Source organism: Cladophialophora carrionii (genome assembly GCF_000365165.1).
Source record: "Cladophialophora carrionii CBS 160.54 unplaced genomic scaffold supercont1.3, whole genome shotgun sequence".
NCBI lineage: Eukaryota > Fungi > Ascomycota > Eurotiomycetes > Chaetothyriales > Herpotrichiellaceae > Cladophialophora > Cladophialophora carrionii.
The window spans coordinates 2,119,225-2,140,334 of NW_008481828.1; the positions used below are offsets into that span (position 1 = coordinate 2,119,225).

General features: G+C 54.1%; 9 protein-coding genes across 9 annotated transcripts; 5 read left to right on the forward strand and 4 right to left on the reverse strand.

Moving 5' to 3' along the window:
• Nucleotide 1: 1 nt before the first annotated feature.
• G647_04162 (chitin synthase 2) lies at nt 2–2,872 on the reverse strand (the record flags this gene model as incomplete). Its single annotated transcript, XM_008728506.1, has 3 exons — nt 2–16; nt 66–2,800; nt 2,854–2,872. 3 exons carry the CDS (start codon nt 2,870–2,872, stop codon nt 2–4), a joined length of 2,769 nt encoding a protein of 922 aa, XP_008726728.1.
• A 1,206-nt stretch (nt 2,873–4,078) lies between these two features.
• Nucleotides 4,079–4,646, forward strand: G647_04163 (uncharacterized protein; the record flags this gene model as incomplete). The annotated part of the gene is made up of 2 exons (XM_008728507.1): nt 4,079–4,136; nt 4,192–4,646. 2 exons carry the CDS (start codon nt 4,079–4,081, stop codon nt 4,644–4,646), a joined length of 513 nt encoding a protein of 170 aa, XP_008726729.1.
• Nucleotides 4,647–4,881: 235 nt separating this feature from the next.
• G647_04164 (uncharacterized protein) lies at nt 4,882–6,542 on the reverse strand (the record flags this gene model as incomplete). Its single annotated transcript, XM_008728508.1, has 5 exons — nt 4,882–5,324; nt 5,373–5,691; nt 5,722–5,882; nt 5,934–6,288; nt 6,345–6,542. 5 exons carry the CDS (start codon nt 6,540–6,542, stop codon nt 4,882–4,884), a joined length of 1,476 nt encoding a protein of 491 aa, XP_008726730.1.
• Nucleotides 6,543–8,079: 1,537 nt separating this feature from the next.
• Nucleotides 8,080–9,165, reverse strand: G647_04165 (uncharacterized protein; the record flags this gene model as incomplete). The annotated part of the gene is made up of 2 exons (XM_008728509.1): nt 8,080–8,943; nt 9,028–9,165. 2 exons carry the CDS (start codon nt 9,163–9,165, stop codon nt 8,080–8,082), a joined length of 1,002 nt encoding a protein of 333 aa, XP_008726731.1.
• Nucleotides 9,166–10,562: 1,397 nt separating this feature from the next.
• On the forward strand, nt 10,563–11,465 carry G647_04166 (uncharacterized protein; the record flags this gene model as incomplete). The annotated part of the gene is made up of 3 exons (XM_008728510.1): nt 10,563–10,760; nt 10,830–11,110; nt 11,168–11,465. The coding sequence occupies 3 exons, from the start codon at nt 10,563–10,565 to the stop codon at nt 11,463–11,465; spliced, it is 777 nt and encodes a 258-aa protein (XP_008726732.1).
• Nucleotides 11,466–12,452: 987 nt separating this feature from the next.
• On the forward strand, nt 12,453–13,804 carry G647_04167 (uncharacterized protein; the record flags this gene model as incomplete). Its single annotated transcript, XM_008728511.1, has 4 exons — nt 12,453–12,704; nt 12,983–13,304; nt 13,388–13,540; nt 13,602–13,804. 4 exons carry the CDS (start codon nt 12,453–12,455, stop codon nt 13,802–13,804), a joined length of 930 nt encoding a protein of 309 aa, XP_008726733.1.
• A 294-nt stretch (nt 13,805–14,098) lies between these two features.
• On the reverse strand, nt 14,099–15,228 carry G647_04168 (uncharacterized protein; the record flags this gene model as incomplete). The annotated part of the gene is made up of 2 exons (XM_008728512.1): nt 14,099–14,914; nt 14,995–15,228. The coding sequence occupies 2 exons, from the start codon at nt 15,226–15,228 to the stop codon at nt 14,099–14,101; spliced, it is 1,050 nt and encodes a 349-aa protein (XP_008726734.1).
• Nucleotides 15,229–16,394: 1,166 nt separating this feature from the next.
• Nucleotides 16,395–17,853, forward strand: G647_04169 (uncharacterized protein; the record flags this gene model as incomplete). Its single annotated transcript, XM_008728513.1, has 2 exons — nt 16,395–17,156; nt 17,215–17,853. The coding sequence occupies 2 exons, from the start codon at nt 16,395–16,397 to the stop codon at nt 17,851–17,853; spliced, it is 1,401 nt and encodes a 466-aa protein (XP_008726735.1).
• Nucleotides 17,854–20,368: 2,515 nt separating this feature from the next.
• G647_04170 (uncharacterized protein) lies at nt 20,369–20,707 on the forward strand (the record flags this gene model as incomplete). The annotated part of the gene is made up of 1 exon (XM_008728514.1): nt 20,369–20,707. The coding sequence occupies one exon, from the start codon at nt 20,369–20,371 to the stop codon at nt 20,705–20,707; it is 339 nt and encodes a 112-aa protein (XP_008726736.1).
• Nucleotides 20,708–21,110: the final 403 nt, after the last annotated feature.

Below are 21,110 nucleotides of genomic sequence, written 5' to 3' on the forward strand. Positions count from 1 at the left end.
ATCATACACCGCGGAACTGTCTGAAGTTAGAAGAGTACAGCACAACAACATCGTGATCCACTTACCAATCGCACAATCAAAAACCAACATGCCCCGACAAATCTGAACAGGGACAAGCCTGCCACTGACCACAAGATGACGGCCAGGTAAATGGTAGAGTTCTGTTGTTCGGTCACGTCGGTATTGATGCGTTGAAAGCCCGAAATATTCAGAACTGCCGCCACCAAAATAAAGTTGGTAACCATCCAGGCCGTCACGACATTACTCCGGAAAGACTTGTAGTAGTCCTCCTGCTTGTCCGCAGGAGTCTGCTTCTTGACCTCCTTTTCGGCCTTGGTTGCGAATAACTTCAATTCAGAATCATACTGAGCATTCAGATCGCCGTCATCTTGGGGAATCATAACATCGACTTGTCCATTCGGCTTGACATTTGCGCTGGGCAGCTTCTCTGCCTTGTCGTCTCCTTTTGTACCCCACGTGATGTCATGCGTGTTACAAAAGGCGTAGATGTTGAGAACATTGATGTACGTTGGGGTGAGAATGATGTATTGGAGGAAACAGGTGAACATGTGCCAAGGGTCGAAGAACAAAAAGCTTGCAACAAACCAGAGGACATATGTACTGGCGAGGGAGACAATCAGGCCGAAAAAGGTACTGTTGTTGAAGATTGTCGAGAAGCTGAAGTCTTTCTGCGCAATCTCTGTCTGGATGGACTTGACCGTCAAATAGATTGACGCGAACGTCAACCAAACCATCAGGATCGACCAGAAGATGACCATCGCTAGGTATGACTTCTTTGAGCCTTGAGGCCGGTTACCCATTGATAGGATGAAGCAATACAACAACGTGCCAAGGTAGACAAATTCGAAGACGACGCCCAGAGCGGTTCCGGCCGATCCTAAGGTAGAAGATGTTCCAAGGGAGCCTGTCAGAAGCTTGAAAACCAGGAAGAAGTTGCCAATGGCGAACCAGGCGAAGAGCATGTTGATGGTCTGGTAGGTAAATTCGACCAGGAACATGAGCTTGCGGATGGCACTATGATTGCTGCGCCTGATCTGATAGACATGCGCCACAGCGTATACTGCAGCGAAAAAGGAGCCATTGAGCCAACGTCGTCGCTGCAGAATGAACTCCGCAATCCCGTCAGGGACATCTGTCTCGCCCGTTGCCGATTTGACGTACTGGAGGATCCATTGGCAGTTGCGTTTACTGACAAGTTCGAAGCAGAGAATCCGATCCTCCGCCAAATACATATTGGCGGTAAACACTCCGGCGTCGGCATGCATGGTTTCGCCCTTGAAGTACTTCTCGAGTGGACCGTCGCCATTCTTGTCGTTCTGCAGAGCCACGTACCGGTATGCTGAAAAGGCGCCAGGAAGCACGGAGATGAAACCGAACGCGGATTCCAAAGGCTTGTCCAAGATATTCGACATCTTGTACTCGAAGTTTTGCGTGGCGACCAAAGGGTTGTAGAGCTTCTTGCCCTTGTCTAACATGACCTTGATCTCACCACAAGCACCTCCACACATAGGTTCAAGGTCGAAGGCTTTCCACAGTTGATAGATCGAGTCCTTACCCGGCTTAGTTCCAGCATCAATCAGCACACAAATGTTGGGATCGAGAACCCGGCCGAAGGCCTGGAAGAACCACCGATGGGAGTTGATTTTCTTCTGGTTCTTCTCCTTCAGACAGAACAGCAGTTGCACTGGCGTTGCTGATCGTGGCTTCAAAGACACTTGTGTGCCCTTGAGTTCCAAGCCGACTTGAGTGGTGTACTCGTAGATATGGGCCGTGACATCCTTACCATTGACTTGCTGCTTGGCGATGCCATCTTGATAGACGCCCAAACCAGCCAGGACTGCTCTTGTTCTCGGATTGATTTTGGCACGTCCGTCGCTGACGATGCATACGACGATTTTCTTCCAAGCCTCCTTGCCCCAGGTCTTGCTGGTATTGCGATTGCACATATATTCAATGTTCTTGAAGACACCGATCATTGTCCGCGCGAACAGGAACTCGTCTTCATTGTACATAGTAACCACGATGAACAACTCGGTCTCTCTCGGCTTTGCGAACAGGCGCTGTCTGAGAGTAAATCTCTCACCAAAGAACTCGGATGGATCGCAGGTCGCGGCCGAGTATCTCATATGCGTAAACTCGTCTCTCTCCGGCGGTTTAGCGTGAGGTACATTGGCCAGGAGCTTGGGAGGAACAGGACAATCGAGTACCAAGTTGCCATTGAACAACTGAACTTCTTTGACCGTTTTCCACCTCCGAATGGGCTGAGGCGACGGAGTGGGGCCTGGTGCATCTTGATATCCATCATAGTCTACTGGCTCCTGCGCATGGGGATCGGGTCCGTACGCATTGTCTGCTTGTAGGATAGGCACCCTGTCGTGGTCGGTACGATAGCCCTGGTCTGGCGTCGGGTATGGGTCAAGCGCGTAGTCGCCTTGAGGGTGAGGCGCGTAGGGCTGTGTGTAATATGCGTCATGGTGATCTTCGGGCGACACAATGTAGTCGTTTCTCCCATAGCCAATGTCCCCACCTGGGCCATTTGATATCTGCTGCTCATACTGTTGATTGTGACCGTGAGACTGAGGGATGTTCTCCACCGAGTATGTGGGCTGCATGGCTAGACGATCGGTCGAAGCACCGGGCATCTGTAGAGGTAAGTTTTGTCGCGAGAAGGCCTCGTCCGGATGCACATATGGCTGCAACGGTCGGCCAGGCGAGGGGGATCTTGAGTCGTATTGAGGGTGCTGACCAGGAGAGTATGCGCCGTCCCGCTGAGGGCCGCCTGAATAGCGCAAAGTCAGTATATATTCAGCATAGACAGAAGTGGTAAGTTACCAAGCGGATTGTAGGCCATGCCGGGCCAGACGCCAGAGAGGAGCGCAAAGGGAGGGAGTGGTCTGTGTCCGGAAGCTGGAATGTGAGAACCAAGCGAAGACGATCGTGTGTCAGTCTGAGACCAATGACCGGCTGCGCACTTGAATGAAATCCTAGCGGAGTGGTGAAGATGATCTCGACTTGCGGAGTCGATTGTTTACTCCTTCTATTACTGGATCTGAGGGCCGGGGCGGAGTGGATGATGCAGGTGTGGGATGCGATCGAGTCGCCGGGCGGCCTCAGAAGAAGGGGACCGAGTACCGGGTATGTGAGAGGGTGATCGAGTGCAATGTTCAACTACGGGATACAGGCGAGATGAAAAAGGTATCCCCCTTCCGCTTCTCAGCTGGGCGCAGTGGTCAAGCTTGTTCAGCTCTCACTTGCATTTCTCTTGGACACTTTCTCTCACCCCCGAGCCTCTCCTGCATTAAGCTTGGCCCGTTAAACTACGGGCGCCCGGACAACTGCGCGTGGCCAGCCAGTTAAAGCACGCCCGCCACCCACCTGGGCTTCATCGCCCACAAACCGCGCCATCAGCAGCCAGGACGATGATGCAAGCCATGTTTCCAAAGTTGGCACCTCAACGTGTGCGAGCCTGGTGCTATTAATGCACCTGCGATTTGCCATCGAGTTGCAGGCGATGGCCGCCAATCGCGGTGCGCAGTCCCCTCTTCGCCTGCACCTCGTCCCTGGACGATCATCCACGTAGCACGTTCCTTGCGACCCATCTCGTCTTTGCCGGCTCACTGCGTTCCGGAACGCTCCAAGGAGCATCCAGTGCCAAGCTTCCAAGAGGTTGCAATCTCCAAGGCGGACTGCTGTTTGTAGCGCATTGAGGCGGTGCAATGCGTTTCATCGTGCTGCCTCAGGCTTTCCGCAGAGTTAATCCGACAAGCCACCTACAAGGCTGCCGAAATTCCGAGGCAAGGCTGAAATTCTACTCAGTACTCTCATCATGGAACGCCAGTTGTTGTCCATTGACCTGAATCACTCTCAAAGGGAAAGCGTCAGCTGTTCCTCCAGAACATCCAGCGACTTCTACGCTCCCGGGTAGTATTCGAGTTAGCTACCTTAGGACGAGGTACAGATCCGGCTTAATCGTCTCTACTATTCTCAATTCCCCGCTATCAGTGGCTGTCCACGCAATCTACTACACGCAACACCTGGCTGCGCCATCGGTGGGGTAATGGCAGAATCTTCGGACCCAAAAGTCTCGGTGCTATTTGTCTGCCTGGGGAACATTTGTATGTGCACCACTCATCGCTGTCACTTTTGTCTTGTCTGACTGGCTCCTTGAAGGTCGGTCACCGATGGCCGAAGGCGTCTTCCGATCGCTCACGAAATCGAATCCTCGCGTTGGCGAAGTCGATTCGGCTGGCACTGGCGCATATCACACGCTAGATCCGCCTGACTACCGAACAATTAAGACCCTTCGTAAGCATGGCATCACGGACTACGAACATGGAGCACGGCAAGTTCATGCTGGAGACTTCGAAGAGTTTGATTATATCTTCGCGATGGATGCATACAACTTCAGTGACCTGCAGCGTCTGCAACGGCGAGCTGAAAGCAAAGGCAAGAAGACAAAAGCTAAAGTCATGATGTTTGGCGATTTCGGAGGTAAGAGCAAAGGCGAAGAGGTCATCGATCCATACTATGGAGCCGATAATGGATTCGAAGAGGTCTTCCAACAGGTGACTCGATTCTCAAAGAACTTCCTAGCAGAAGTCATCAACAAGGATACACAGAAGTGAAAGGCGCGAGGTTGCGCCCACGATATTTGATTTTGCCACACAAGCAGCTTCTCGTGTCTGCTGAAGTGTCGGACGAGTCACAATACAGGTCGTGGACCCCACGGTTTGGCACCCAACGGCCTGTGGCCATCCTGACGTTGATGGAGGTGCTGTCGCTCAGCCCTTCAGTTGACGGCTTGGGCGGCATTATACGCTGAACCCCCAGCACTCAACTCGACCGAGTCTGGCCGAATGCTCACACATGGAGGGTTACTTGAGGATCCCAATTGGTAGTCACACATCCCTTCGGCAGCTGCTCGTCTCTTCTAACCATTCCCGAATCATTTACCCCGTTGTGGTTCTTCGGACCGCGCTCTGCCCAGGCCTTCCTCACTGCCACTGCTGGCTTGTGTGGATATAACCAACTCAGGACGGTCGGATCGCTCCACTGATTGGGACTCGATATGAAGTGTTCGCCGTTGACTTCCTTCTCCATCGCCTTGTCCCTGCTTTGTTGTTCTGGTCCGTCCGGCAGGTGTAATGTATAGCCGTGCTTGACAGTGGCATCGTGCACTTGTTTCACTCGGGGTATGCGTACTTGTTCGAAAACCGCGATAGCCTGGGAAATCATGTCTTTCCTGGTGGCAAAGCGCAGGCTTTCTGCCAAAGCCACTGCATCTTCGACCGCCATTGCCGCGCCTAAGCGGAGGGTTAGCTGCATATCGATAATCAGCAACGAAGGCCTACCGGAAGCCATGAAAGACAACATCGCGTGAGCTGCGTCTCCGACCAGAATCGTCTTTCGACTTGGCGACGACCACTTGTCTGAAACCCGGATGTCTTTTAACGGCGACTTCGCCGCCGTCTGAACCATATCCAACAATGTGGTCAACGCAGGATCCCAGCCCTTGAAATCCCTTCGCAAGTCTGCAACATGGTCGATCCCGTTCCAGGTCTCGGGCTCGCCTTCGGCAGGATGAGTGACAACGAGATTGAGTAGCTTGTCGTTGGCAAATCTGTATGCCATGACGTGGTGGTCGTTGCCTCCAACCCTATCAATGATCAGCTTCTAACCCGACTGTTGAGCCACCCCGACGCACCAGAGATGGAGATTCGGGCTCTTGACGAGTGGCGCAGTCTTCTCATTCTTCAACATCTCCTCGACGCTCACAGTGGCCCGGTACACAGCTAGGCCATGATCTCGAAGTCCGCTGTCTGCCGTTCCGAGCAGCGTTTTCCGAGCCAAGGATTTTATGCCTGATTCTCGTCAATATCGCTGTCTACCACGTCTGGTTTTTCGCCTCCTACCGTCAGCTGCCACGACGAGATCTGCTCTCACGGTTTCCCCACCCTCGAGGACAAACGATGGCTCATCTGGATTGTACTGCTCCACTCTGCTGGCCAGTCGCACTATTACACCCAGCTCAACGGCCTTTCTGTGCAGGATCTCATGGAGATGCGCTCTGTGGGTGACGTAGTAGGGAGAACCAAACCAGTCCTGGCATTCCGGATTCAATCTCGAGTTGCCGATGACTTTGCCGTTTTCCCATCGTCGCCAGAGCAAGCTTCGAGGCATCATCGAAATTTTCCGCAGCGCAGCTTCCAGGCCCCAAGAATGCAGGATACGTGTCGAGTTTGGTGGAACATGAATGCCGGCGCCGATCTAGTCAGCAAGAGACGTGAGAATTCCGGTTGCGAAACGGCCGTGCCTCAACTCACCTCGCTCAGGATAGGAGTTGACTCGAACACGGTGACGTCGTGGCCCTCCCGTCGCAGAGCAATAGCTGCTGAAAGCCCTCCAACCCCAGCCCCGACTATTGCAATCTGCAACTTGACCGACGAGGAGCTTGGGCCGGTGCCGTCATCATTCTCGCGATTGAGGTAGAGGAAGGACCCTGTGGGATATTTTGGATTCATTGTCACAGGGTTTGATGCCTGCAGGAGGCAGTCTGCTGTGTAACAGATTCGGCGCTGTTGATTGCGCATCCATGGCTTATATCGCCTCTTGCACACCAAGTATATTGCCTCAGCGCCGCCGAAGTGGCGTACATGCTTACTACTGGGGATAAACGGATCGAGGAGGCGGGCAAAAGTTGATTCTGACTTTCGCACGACTCCATTAACATTTCCAACGCGCGAAGCAACATGTTTGGAGCGGACCTTTTCACGCTTCGGGTGTTCTCCTTTGGGCGTCGAGACTGTTACCACCGCCCATACATGAAAGGATGATGCTGTCCCATGGTCAATGGTGGCCGGCGCCATTACGAACCGTTTGGATGGCTGCCTGCCGTGGATATGTCTGGCCGTGTGGTCTGACGCTGACTCATAGTGCCGTGTCAGATCGTGAGTTGCATCGGCCCGTTTACCGACAGTCAACCCATGGTGTCAACCTTGAGCTTAGAAGACACCATGGGAACAAGATCTGTATTTACAATAGGCTGTGGCTCCTTTCTTCGGATTTTTTGAACCTCCAGAATGCCATAGTCGGCTCGGGACACTGGCACCGTAGGCGGCTTTGTAGCCATGACGAGGCGAACTGTGTCGTGTCAGCACTCGCTCGATATGTTCCCCCGATGTTTGCATCGAGCGCGACTGTGGTATTCGGTATGCATACACTGCCCCTACCTCAATCAAAGACTGTCAGATGTGCGGCGCGACACTGGAGCCCGTGGCATTGCAAAGTCCGCTCTTGCGGTGGTCCCTTGACAGGGAAATTCAGTGGCGAGGACAGTGATTTGGGCGCTTATCACTTCAGCCTCGGTGGAGGACGTCTGGACCAAGAGCTCGAGACGATCATGTGTCGACGCAACCACCGTGAGCACGCGGTGAAGTACGAGCAGCAAGCAATAAGTACGGGGAAAGGTTCAGCGCTCTATATTCCACCGCTTGTCTCCTTTCCCCCACTTACCCCACGACGGAGTGGAACAATGACTATATGACAAAACCTCGATCACGTTCTGGGGTGTACGGCTCGCGACGTGGTACCATATCCTATGGACCGTGCCTGACGGAGTCACGGGCGCGCGAAAACCGTGTGATGCGCTGTACGTCAATGATTCGGATTTTGAGTTCCACCGAGGGCCATTGTTGATCCAACACGACACTGTGGCTGGCGGAGGGACGGATATCGTGCATGAGGGCGGTCAGCTGGATCTCTGTTCATTCTATCCTTCATCGTTCGTCGATGGATGGAGTGCTTGCGCCACACACTGAGACTTCGCGGTTGCCTTCTGCCTTCTGCCTCCTGCCTCCAGCCGGCCTTCCAGTGCTGAACCATACGTGACTAGGGCTTATCCCGCTGGATCAAACGCCGCTCTATCGGCCCCGGTCCCTCAATGCCCCTGTTTGCCCTTCGGCTGCAGTGCTGGCCTTAGTTGATCAAGAAGCAAAGACTTTTGGCGTGCAGCTCTGGCATACTTCCCATGGCTTGCTACCAACCAGGGGAATTTCGACTTTAGAACGGGGAGTATGGGCGTGGCCGGTACCTCTGAAAGTCCTCCTCACTCTCTGGAGCCTTGAATCTTTGCCCGCAATGTCTTGACCAGAAGACACTCGTGGCGTACCAGGCGTAGTTGTCAGGGTTGTAAATGCCCCTGTATCTCACACCCTCAACGTCGAAGGGTTCTAACTGGTTAATCCGCATGGCACTCCAGGCGCCGTAGGCGTCCGATGGGTAGCCTCCGCTTTCGTCACGGTCCAGATCGGGGATGAAATCGAGCATCATATGCGGTATTGTCTCGCCCCAAGCGTTCTTCCACTCGAACGGGATCGTTGCTGCATAGTTGGGCACATCTGCAAACAGACCTGGGTAGTGGAAGAACTCGTGCAGCATGTCCAGCCCAGTGGTGTCCATCCAGAAATTATCCCGGTAGTCGAAGTCGCTACAGCCGCCGTACCCGGTTTTGTATTGCTTTCCATTCTTCTGGTCCTTTTGCCAGTCTATTGCCCAATCTGGCTGGTACAGCAGGTCGTTGAGCATGGGGTAATATTGGTAGACCTTTCTGCAAAAGGACAACAAGCCGACGCTACCTCCGGATTTCAATTCCATGAAAGCAGACCTCACTTCATCGTCGAAGTCGTCCTCACAGCCTCCATCTGGTGCGCCGGGACCACCATTCTCGGGCAACAAATCTGGATGAGATCCCAGGAAATGAATGGACAACCCTGCGAACCGTGGATTGAAACTGACCGGGTCGCTTGCAAGCCGTTCAAGAGCAGCGCGGTCGGTGAGGTCGAGGTCGAATGGCACGTTGGCAACCGCTTGGAACATGTTCTTGGCAAATTCGGCTTCGGTGGGATCGAAGTAGCGCAGGAAGGTCTGTGTGTGAGTCTGTTAGCGAGCGACGCAGCGCGAGAATATCCACCACCCGACGCTACCGGATGTGTTCCAACGGCGACTCACTTCGTCTTGGTAGGGATCGCAAGGCCAGTACATTACGGCTTGCTTCGCCAGGAACACCGCGTGCTGAATCGTGTATGCAAAGTATGAGATCTGGTCGTCGTTAAGTGGCTGGGCAGAGGTCCAACTGTACCGTGGCATGTTTGGCCAGGAAGGCACCATGGCGCCAACAGTATGGATAAGAAGAGGCAAAAAAATGAGCGTCAGCCAGAGCTGGGTCGAAATGAGTGCCGGCATCTTGAAGTGAACGTGTCTTTCTGAGTAAGATTGGATGCGGAAGATGAGGACAACCGCTTGCGGAGAGATAAGAGAGACAGCAACTGGCCGGAGGCTGCCCTTCATTTTGTCTTGAAAGAATGCGCGCAATCGGAGGAAATTCACCTTGCGTGGCGCATAACGACGCCAAGCTTGATATCCTTCACTCCCACAGAATTGTTACTTTACTTTCGCCGGTATAGATGGTCATTTTGGTAGCACAGGCATGGAGCCGGAGACTCAAGTGTCACCCTGGACGGTGACATTCTCGCAAAATGAAGACAAGTAAGAGCGACGACAATGAGGTAATGGTGATAACAGCACCCCAGGCTGTATAGATAACTTCACCTCTGGAGCTCCTCCCTATCCATGTCTTGCAAAAGGAATGTGAAGTTGGAGACATTCATTATTGCAAGAAGGGCATGCCGCGGATCTTGGAAGCGTGGCGTCATTCAACGAGCGATACGCAGGTGAAGTGTTGCAGCTACCTGTGACCGATTCGACGAGTTTGTCGAGTCATCGAAGCGACATAACAGCTGATGGCGGTGAGGTGATTCACCAACATCTGCGAGCATGAGTATTCATTATTCGTTTGATGGACTGCTGCGGGGGGCGTCAATTTCTTTTGGAAGAGCAAATTTCAAACATACAATTGACGAGCGATCACGGAGTAGCTCATCAAATGTTCGTTGATGACAGATTGCTTTTCCCGTAGATACAAAAGCCAAGCTTCATTGCCCACGGCGTATCCCCTCGATTCCTGCGCATCAAACCGGGGCTGTCGGGAGGGCAAGGTGAGGTGAGAGTGAGGTGAGTGAGCAGGCAGTCGCGATATCTTGTTCTGGACAAACACGCCAAACAAGCCAAGCATGAGGTTCAACTCACTTGCACCTCTCCAAGCATACTGTATGTACCCCCCAGCCACTGCTCTACGGCCGGTACATCGATTCTCTACTCTGGCTTCTCAACGTTCAGCTTAATCGTCGCTTACTCGACAACTTCCCAATGATTTGTCCAGTCTGAGGTCCTGCTACCTCCGTCCCATTCGCAAGGCGATCTGCCGACGCGGCCGAGCTGCCCGCGGCATTCAAGGCGTGTCGCAAAGCTGACTAAGCCACAATTTAGCCTGGGAAGTGGACTGCTCGACGATTTCAGCGTGTTCGCCGTGGATGAAGCCGAACCTGAAGGGAATTCCTGTCTCAACTCGAACTACGCTGTGTGATTTGCTTCTGAGCAATCCTCACATCTAGCCCGCCGGTGTAAGTTCTCGTACACGACACGCCATGGCGGACACCCAGCCATGCATTCTGTACTACGACCCCCGATCCATATGCTCCTCTATGGTACGGTACACGTTGGCAAATGCAGCTAGTCCGCTGAAGGGCTCGTTGCCTCTGTCTGTCGAACTTCGTCCAATCGACATTGTCAAGGGTGACCAGCTGTCTGAGCTGTATCTGTGCGATATCAACCCGAAAGGGCAGGTCAGTGCGATGATTGGAATTAGTTGAAGGTGCGAGCAGCCAAGGCTCTTTGCGCTCATACTCACACAGGTCCCCGTCCTACTTAGTCCGGCCTTCCTCGATCGGCCCATCACAGACAGCCTTGATATCACGCTGTGGCTGTGCGAACGGTACCCAGATTTGAGACCAGTGGAACATGCCGAGGAAATCAACAGGCTGCTACGCAACTTGCACGCCGTTAACTTCTTTTCGCTCTCTATGAGGAACCGCCCACAAAGAGCGATCACGCAGGAACAGGCGATCCACGCCCAATTGAACGTGCCGGGCTTGTCTGACAGACACAAGAAAGCCCTGGAATATAAGCTGGAAGTGTGAGTAATGGCCACGCAAATAACTTTGAGGAATACAGGTGATTGACTCGTCTTTAGAACACGGGCAGAAAAGGTTGGCGGGGCAAAACCGGAGGTGATCCAGGCGGAGATCGAGCGTAGCCGTGCTCTACTCATCGAGATTGACAACACCAGGAAGGCAAACAACACGACGAATTCGGAGGATGCATGGATATTCGGGACTGCTGCGCCAACAGCGCTGGATACCACTTTGGTGTGTTTCGTGGCTAGACTGATGGACGTCGATCTGGCCGAGCTGGTCCCCACGACCCTGTTGAAGTTGACGCAAAAGAAGAGGAATACGCCGCAATTCAAGGACATTTGGACGTCTTTGTAGGATGTCAGGCGTTGACTTTCCTACGAGCATGCATATGGAGGATCGTCTATTCTATTTGGGACGACATTCCATCCGCGCTGTCTGGACTTGAAGCTACCGACAGGTGATAGACCGGCGTATGTACATGACCTCGACGAGCAATGATCGGATCAATGCCGGCTGGCCGCTTCCCCGCACAAAGTCGTCGTCTAGCTCTCCAGCCCCCAACTCTGGCCCCTTGTTCCTACAGCCTCGTTGTCTATGTACAATCCTTTGCCTAGCTGGACGTATGAGGCAAGGCAAACTCAACCACGATCCATCAGAACGGTAGGCCGTACTGTCGAAATCACAAGCCTGGCCGACGGGATCTCCTCAAGTGCATACGGCACTATATCCATCGCAGCTCGTCCGACCCGCTGTCCGAGCGCAATACAAACTCCACAAGCTCGTACATGGTACTTCGTTCCTAGTACTCTGAACTCCGTTCGTGTTTCTCTCCTCCACATCAGCCGCGTGCATGCCCCGCGCCCATTCCGCACCCCCTTTTCCAAATTTGTAAGCGCGGCGTCATTGCACAGGGTCCCAGATCGAACGTACATCCGTGCTCCTCTACTGTATGTACGTACCGTGCACCGTACGGCGTCTGCTCCGTGGTGTAAAGGAGCTCCAGCAACAGCTCAGTTCACATGACATTCCTTGCCTTGAGCTTTTCCAAGCCCTTTGACCTGTCTTGACTTTAGTCTATCTTTCCCAACAGCCCAAGACTACGCCACATAGCATCAAGGATCATCATAAGGAAATCGTACAATGCTCACGCCCAGCCTCAAGACCATCCTCGTCACAGGCGCGACAGGAAATCAAGGTACGCAGAGAGACGTTCAGAACCTGATCATGTCATCTCACCCCATATCCTCTCATCTCATCCCATCTCAGCTCGAAAACACTACATCACTACGTACCTAATCGTCGGCGTGGCGCCCCTTTCACACAGTGGTTGCGTGGTCACCTATGCAAGCCAGACTCTATGCTAACAGCACGAGCACACCAAACACAGGTGGTTCGGTCGCCAAACTCCTCCTGCAGTACCCGGCCGAGTACGCCGTGCGGGCACTCACGCGGAACCCGGACTCGGAAGCAGCGAGGAAGCTCTCGGCGTTGGGCGCGCACGTTGTCCAGGGTGATTTGACGGATCCTTCGACCTTGGGGGTTGCGTTCCAGGATTGTTGGGGCGCGTTTGTGGTGACCAATTTTTACGATGCGGTTAGTCCGTCAGTGAGTGAGTGAGAGACACGTTACATACTTGGTTTCCGGTTGATGAGAGGGCTTGCAGGTGGACTCGCTCCCAGAAGCGACGCCGCATTCGTACAATACGAGGCAAGATCCTGTGGGACCGCGGTTGAAGACTGAGTCGAAGTCGGATATGGGACCTGGACTGACTGCCTGCCTGACTGACTGGCTGGCTGGCTGAGCGGCTGAGCGGCTGATTGCCTGACTGCTTGACTGAGCTACTGACTGACGCAACTTGTCTGTTCTGGCAGAAAATCCAAAACGACCCCTCGAGCGAAGAACAGCAGGGCCGCAACGCTGCTTTGGCGGCCCAACGCGCGGGTATCTCGTGCTTCATCTGGTCGACGCTGCCTTCGTCGGTCGCCATCTCGGGCGGCGAAGTCAGCTGCGAGATCTACGAGGGGAAGTACCGCGTCGATGGATTCATTCGGGACGAGCTGAAGCTCGAGTCCGCCGTGTTTGTGTACACGGGGAATTTCTACGAGAATATGGTGCTGCGAGGGCATGTTGTGAAAACGGAGGACGGAAAGGGGATCGAGTTTCGACAGCCCGTGATCCAGGAGACCACAAAGCGTGCGTTTGAGGTGGCCCCCGCCCCACTCCTGCCTGCGTGGCGGATCCCATGTGTACACCCGATGCTGATAACAGGACGGCAGTGCATATGGTATGGGTGGAGAAAGATCTCGCCGGCGTTGTAAATGCAGTCTTTGACAATTGGGACCAACGCAAGGAGGAGATGCGTCATCGATATCTCTATGCAATGGACGCGGTCCACACCCCGCATGAAATCTGTGATGTGATACAACGAGGTAAGTCGCTGAAGACTGTCACTGTCTTGATGGGACGAGGTGGACTGACAACGTGGGAAAGTCACGGGTCTGCCTACGAAATATGTCGTTCTGGCCACTACTGGCAACGCAGAGAGGGACATCATGTTCAATCTGTACAACAAGACAGGAACTTACCCCAGAGTAGTTCTCCCGGACAACCACGTGCTGGACCTGGGAGTGAAACTGCATAGCTTGGAGGAATTTGTGAAGGAGAGGCTGGTTCCGCATTTGGGTCTCGCCTGATCAGAGATCGGATGCAGAAGACGCTCGAGGTGAGAACTCATTGAGCTATGGAAAGCTGGTTGGAGGAGTCTCCTGAGCAAGTATCTATGATATCCTAGACACGATGAAGACTGAGTGCCATGCTGCCCTCCCTCCATTCAAGTATTCGTAACCGACATCATGCGTGGAGAAAGGTGCATGATGCTTTGGTCGTGTAAGTGTCCGATGTAAGTGTCCGAGGCAGTTACGCTTCGTAGAGTGATGGACAGTTGAGGACATCTGAATCGATCCGTATGGTGCAGCAGACTGTGGTGTCTATACCGGCGAAACGTCGAATGGCCAGGGCGGTGGGTGACGATTCTTCCAGACGGCCTTGTCATTTGGAGCATCCTGGAACTCTTTGGTGCACTTTCTGGAAAAATAGCTGCTGATGGCGTACCACGCGTAGTTGTCGGCATTGTAGATTGGCAGAAACCTCCGTCCATTCCGATCCTTGGGAGGAGTCTTGCTGATGAGCATCGCGTTGTAGGCGCCATAACCATCGATTGGAGAAGGTCCCCACCAGTCTTCAATGAGATGCTCTGGTTGTCCACTTCTGGTGGGAATCATGGCAGCATAGCTGGGGACGTCAGCAAAGAGGCCAGGGAAGTGCAACAGCTCGTGCAGAACTACGGCGGCGGGGCTGTCCATATAGTCACTGTCGGTGTCCCCGAGGTTCTCACAACCGAACCCGTCATAGAATTGTGTTTTGTGGGTTTGGTCTTTGTTTGGATCTATTGCCCAAGCAGGGGGGTTCGTCACGTCCTTGAGCATCGGGCTGCTCCGGAAAGTTACCTTACACACCGACATCAGTGCGCTGGACCCGTCAGGTTCAGACCTCGTGTGTGCCTGTTTCTTGCCAGAATTGCCACAGAATAGTCGAGCGCTCGGGTCTGTGGGGAGCCCAGGATGGTCTCCTAGAAAATAGATCGACAATCGGTTGTACTTGGGATGGTATGATAGCGGTTGACCTGCTAGCTGCGCTACGGCGTCTTTGTCTGTGAGATCCAGGTCCAGGGGGATATTGGCGATGGTTCTGAAGATGTCCTTCACAAAACGCGCATTCTCGGGGCGAAAATAGCGGAGGAACGTCTGTTCCATTGTCAGTGGTCAACTTTGCGGATACAGCAAGCAGAGTCGATCTGGCTGGCGCGCAGGAGCAAGGTAGTCACCTTATCAACTGTCGGATCGCACGGCCAGTACATGGCAGCGTGTTTCGCTAGGAAGATGGCATCTTGAAAGCTCTGATAGAAAAGGCCAATTTGTGCATCTGGGAGCTGTGGGCCGCCAATGACCGGAAAATTCGGAGGGCGGACTAGGCTCTCTCGCGCTGACACGGCGGTGAGGCCAAGGAGTAGAGACACGAATATGACAAGCGAGGTCTTGAGAAACGCGAGAGGAGACATGTCGTCGAGAACTGACACTGAGTCAAACGCTTCACTGAATCGAATGTCCGCGATGGACGATCAGAGCCAGAGGTCCATCACCTGCCGCATATATAGTCCTCAAGCTCCGCCGCTGTCAGGAGTGTATTCACCGTCGCGTCGTGAATCGGCTGCAGTGACATGTTGCTTGACCTGCGTCTTCCCTAAGGACAGTGAGTGACATCTTGCACAAGTTCCAGATGTCATGAGTGATGGTCTCTTCACGCTGCTGTTGTAGGTGAATTGGAGCTCAACGTACAAAATAGTCCAAGGATTAGGCTGAGTCAGAGCCATTCAAGAAGGACGGATACAAAGGTTGGCCTGTGTGAATAGCCAACTCCCCGGGTTTGACACCATTCCTGTGGCAATCGAGCTCAACTAAGGCTTCATGTCGAGGACAGCGTCGTCGTAACCCCAGGTGCGGTAAGGTCGCTACGTCGATAGAGACGTCAAAGCGGCCTAAAGTCGGTGGTCACCCTGGGGCCGCAGTATGTGCTCTGCATTGAGCACTGAATGAGTATTGAGTGTGTATCGACTCAAGGAGGATCGACGGGCAGTATGTATGCTCGCCGTTGCTTCTGCGTCGCGCGGAGACCGCGACTCTTCCCACCGCAATCTCCGCCCTGTCGATGACATAATGCATCCAAGCATCCACCACATCCACGGATCAGATTCAGGCCCATACAGACGCGGATGAAATCAGTCCTTTCCCCATCGACGGCTTCTTCGGCCGAGAAGGGAAATGTCCCATATCTCATAATCACTAACATTCATCTCCCGCTCTCTGTACATACATGCGACGTTGCTACTGTCAGCGGTCGCTGCCTCAGTCCGTCTTCCTCCCCTCCGCAGCGCAAAGAGGGGCGCCAACATTCTCCCGCGCATTCCGGTCGCCAGCTCCCCTGCGTGTAGAGGCTCACTCTCGGCGCAGCCCACCTTTTCGTGCCAAAATCCCTGTCGGACCTCCTTTAGTCCCAGTCGAAGCATCGGTCTCTTCGTATATTATCCTCCTTGCAGTCGCTTGTGGAGGCGCAATCCTTTTCGAATACTTCCGACCTCGAGGGGCACACGACCGCACCGACCACGTTCTGAAAGCCCAAATTGTCGAAACGCTCGCGCTCGAGACCGACGACCCTTTCCGCCTCGATATGCCTGCGCCTCCTGGCCATTTGGGCAATCTGACGCCCGAACAAGAAGCCAAACTCCGAGAGTTTTGGACCGCTACCTTGCGAGTGTTTGGTGTGGAGGATCCACAACACGCCGCTGGGACAGAGACGCCGCAGACTGAAGACGCGGCGTCAGAGATTGATGTCAAAGATAAAGAGAAGGGCAAGAAGCGATTTGGCGTATTCAAGAGACACAAGGACAAAGAGTCGAGTAACGGAACGGCGACCCCGACGAAAGACCCAAGCTATCACAAGGATGCCGATGACAAATATGGTCAGGTCAAAGAATTTCAAGAGATTCTGTCTACACAGACGCCCGAGTCTTTGCGCGCCGCCTTCTGGAGCATGGTGAAGGCCGACCATCCCGACGCGCTGTTGCTACGGTTCCTAAGAGCGCGAAAATGGGACGTTGACAAGGCACTGGTCATGCTGGTGTCGACAATGCGGTGGAGAAGTCAAGAGCAACACGTTGATGACGACGTTGTACTGCGTGGCGAAGGAGGCGCGCTCGAGGATTCAAAATCCGACGACCCGGCCGTTAAGAAGGAGGGACAAGATTTTCTGGCGCAGCTAAGGCTGGGCAAGAGTTTTCTGCACGGGACCGATAAAGAGGGGAGGCCGTTATGTTTCGTCCGAGTCCGACTGCATAGAGGAGGCGAGCAGACAGAGCGGTCTCTGGAACGATATACGGTTTATGTGATTGAGACGGCTAGGCTCGCTCTGAGACCGCCTGTTGAGACCGCTGTGAGTTGTCTCCCCCGTAGCAATGCGCAGTCGAACACCTTGCTGACAGCCTCTTCAGTGTATAGTTTTCGACATGACGAATTTCACCATGGCCAACATGGATTATACCCCTGTCAAATTCATGATCAAGATTTTCGAGGCCAACTACCCCGAGTCGCTCGGTGCTGTGCTGGTCCACAAGTCGCCGTGGATATTTCAGGGCATCTGGAAGATCATCCGCGGCTGGCTCGACCCCGTGGTAGCGGGCAAAGTGCATTTTACGTCCAATGTGGAGGAACTGGAGAAATTTATCCCGCGGTCGCAGATCATCAAGGAATTAGAAGGAGACGAGAACTGGGAATACAAGTACATCGAACCTGTACCGGGCGAGAACGACACAATGAAGGAGGAAGAGCCGCGGAAAGCTCTTGAAGCTGAGCGAGACGCCGAAGTGCGCGAGTACCAGCGGAAGACCTTCGAGTGGATCGCCAGAGGAACAGGCGCCGAGGCCGAGAAACTCAAGGATGAGAGGCATACCTTGGCGAGGAAGCTGAACGACAATTATTGGAAGCTCGACAAATACATCCGTGCAAGAACGTACTACGACCGAACCGGCATGATCGGGCCAGACGGGACCATCAACTTTTACCCGCCGACTGCATCTGCAGGGACGTCCAACGTGCCGAAGATCGCAACCAGTGCGGAGGATGTTGATTAAGTCTGTCGGTGTGTCGGTTGGCCAGAAACCGCACCTGAGGTTGCGTCCCCCTCCTGTGTACACGGGATCTGCCGCCGCCCTACGAACTTACAGCTAAAAGGGCTGTAGACCGCCAAAAGCAACAAGACATGGCATATATACCCCCCAGCCGGGGTCCTCGAAGGTTCAATGGTCCAGCTCCAAGCCATGTGCAGGGGTAGATGGGTACGTACCGTACATAGCCCTTCTTGAGACGAAACCACCTGTCTCCTCTCCAGATCTAATGCCAGATGGTGCTGTTGTACGAGCTCCTGCCAGATTATCCGCACCCCCCAGTCACACGTGTGCTGCCCACCCAACCAACGTCTGAGAAGGGAAACAAGACTTGCAGAGGGAAGCTCTCCCGCTACGAGGACGTGGAAGTGCGCGAGGCCACGAATTTGTGCATCACCCACGCCGTGTCACGTTATCTGTACATATAGGACACGGCGCGGGAGGCAGCACAAAACACACGAAAACCGAATCTCAAGACTCCAAGAGTGACGGGCCTCAGTGTTGCACCGCGGCTGGTTGATTGCAGGAGTTTGTCGATCCCGCCTCCCTGCTCTGCCCACGTCTCTCCCTCGGCCGGAAGGGATAGTGGTGATTCTCCCGGATCTCCCCCCTCTAAAGTGTACGAACGAGGCAAGTTACCTTATTAAGTCATAGCAGGTGGTGCTTGTGCCGGCAAAGGTACACAGTACTGCTGGGGTACTGCATTCAGAAGCGTCCATTGGTGCTGGGACCTCCCTTTCTCGGTCCTTAGTCAGGGCCTTCCACCCGCGGCGCGTTACCGTGTATGCAGATGGCTTCGCGTGCTTCTACTCACCCCTTCGAGTGATCTGAGAGCCTTCTCGTGAAGAGATAAGATCACGATAGCATATACGGAAGGCAGAAGCACGCAAGGGCGGGGTCTGCTTGCACTTCCCACCGAAAGCAAGAGCTGCATTTCTCTGGCCCATGCAGAACTCGGTATGCACGTCCATTGCTCGGCGTCGGCCCTGTGCGCCAGTCAAAATAGCCAGCCGTACTGTGGTAGAACCGTGGCGAGTTGCAGAAGAGCGTTTCCCCTTGACCTGTTGGCAAAGCGAGGCTGCCTGTGGCCGCATTTGTGCAGACAGGGACATCGTCATCGTGTCCGCGACGGGCCCAACGGCAGCAGGCGAACAGGGTGCCTCTTCAATCGGTATGTATTGCGTACCCGAGTACTCGGTTCTCCGTACCGGGTACTGTAGCTCATGACTTTGAGCGTCGACCCCCTGGTTGATAAGGGGGGGTGGATTCTCGCCCGAGTTGCTTCACGGTCGATACGACCTTGATGTGCTTTCGGTTGGATCATCGTTCCGCCACGAGTTGGGCGACTCTCTTGAATCACCAGCTCTCTCTCTCTCTCACTCACTCTCTCTCTCTCACTCACTCTCTCTCTCTCTCTCCCAGACATCCCGTGCAGAGGTCGATGCTGAAATCGTCACGACAAGCCCTGGTCCGAGAACGCGATGGTATCTCCTGTGCCACAGCATCTCCGGTGACATTCCTTGACCCCCAAACTCTGAGTGCCGATATCCATGAATGGGCCGGTCTAGACCGTCTCAAAACAAGCCATGACATGTCCCAAGCAATTCCTCGCCGCTCCACTTTCAGCTGACTCGCATTGGCGCTCCCCAATCAGTGGCCTGGCCGGAATATTGATGGAGCCTTGCTTCTGGAAAGTCGCTTCACGTCCTTTGCACGGGGCGTCTGGCAACCTTGAGCAAAATATGCAACCCTCCGTTCTCAAAGGAATCCGTCATGCACCCTTACGTCGGTGCCGTTTCTTGTCCTTCCCCAGAGATGCCACCGAATCGGCTGCAGATACTAACACGGCTGACCGACGCCCTGACCATGATTGACCACTGAAGGACTCCCCCAAAGGTCCGTTCAAGCGCCCGTGTTCTTCTGCTGCTGCGTCGGCGGCCACCTGGCACTGTTTCCCGACACGCTTGCCATCTGTGGTTACTGCTGTGGGCGGTGTGGGTTGAAAGGCAAGCAAGCGAGTCGAAGCAACGACGCCAGGACTGGGTGCGCCTGGGTACGCTGATCCCTTGCCCTTACGGAAGTTCGTGCAGCTGGTCCTCTGATCCTGTGTCCGGCTTTTGCAACCGCAATTGCCCAACGCATGTCGTGTTTAGACGGCTGACCATTGGACGCGGTTCTGCAGAGGTAAGTAAGAGATGTACGAGTGGGCCCCAAAGGGGTAAACTCATAGGAGGGTATTCCGTGTGAAGAGCTTCCTGGCCGGGCCTTCGGGTCTCGTTGCAACGAAGACAGGCGCATAAGCGGCTATGATTCGACCGAAACGCTCTCGCCGATCCCAGTTCTGCTATATCTCAGACGTCCGCGAGGGATGTGACTGATATCTTATAGTGCTCTTTCATCACCTATCCTCGACTATATCCCACCTCCCCACTGACCACGAAGAGGAAAGACGCGACCGACGTTGATCGAAAAGTCAGCAGCCATGCCTCAAGAAGTCTCCCAACAAGAGCTCTCTCCCCAAGATTCCACATTCATGTTCATCAACGCCCTTCAAGAACAGCTGGCCAAGTCTGATTTCGTGAGGGGCATCAACAAAACCAGGGACTTACCTGCACCGGCTTCCTCCTCTCCACAGTCGTCACAAAACTCCTCAGCCCGGTTTCCAGCTTCTTTGTCGACGCAGACGAATTCGACGCGGCCTCCTGCTTCGGCTTCGTCTTCGTCCTCAGCGGCAAGACCATCCGGCATCGCAAAATGGACGGATCCCGATGCTCCGGGGGCAAGGATAACGAGGCTCAAGCCTCCGAAGCAGACAAAATAACACGCACCAAACGGATGCCCTTCCACAGCAGCAGTCAATCCCGCTTTCCGCATGGGAGCGGGAACCAGCCAGACGTTGATCTGAATCAGCATGCCGTGCGTCGGTACCACGTATAGCAGAATCTTCGAAGTCATCCACCCACCTGGGCAGAGTCATTTCGGACACAGATTGATCTGTGAGCACAATCCATGCGCCGCTGAAAGGTAGCTTCACACAGTCGCTTGTGTTGAGTTTGAGAAAAAGGCGAGCTCCCAAAGAAATCAGGTTGAGAGTCAACTCTCCGGCGGTAGAGGAGAACGGAGCGATAAGACGTCTTGGCCCAGCACCGTCGTCTATGGTCTTTCCATTCCGTGTCCACTAAATAGCCGGACGCTATAGGCGGTCGATCGTCGCCGTCGACGCC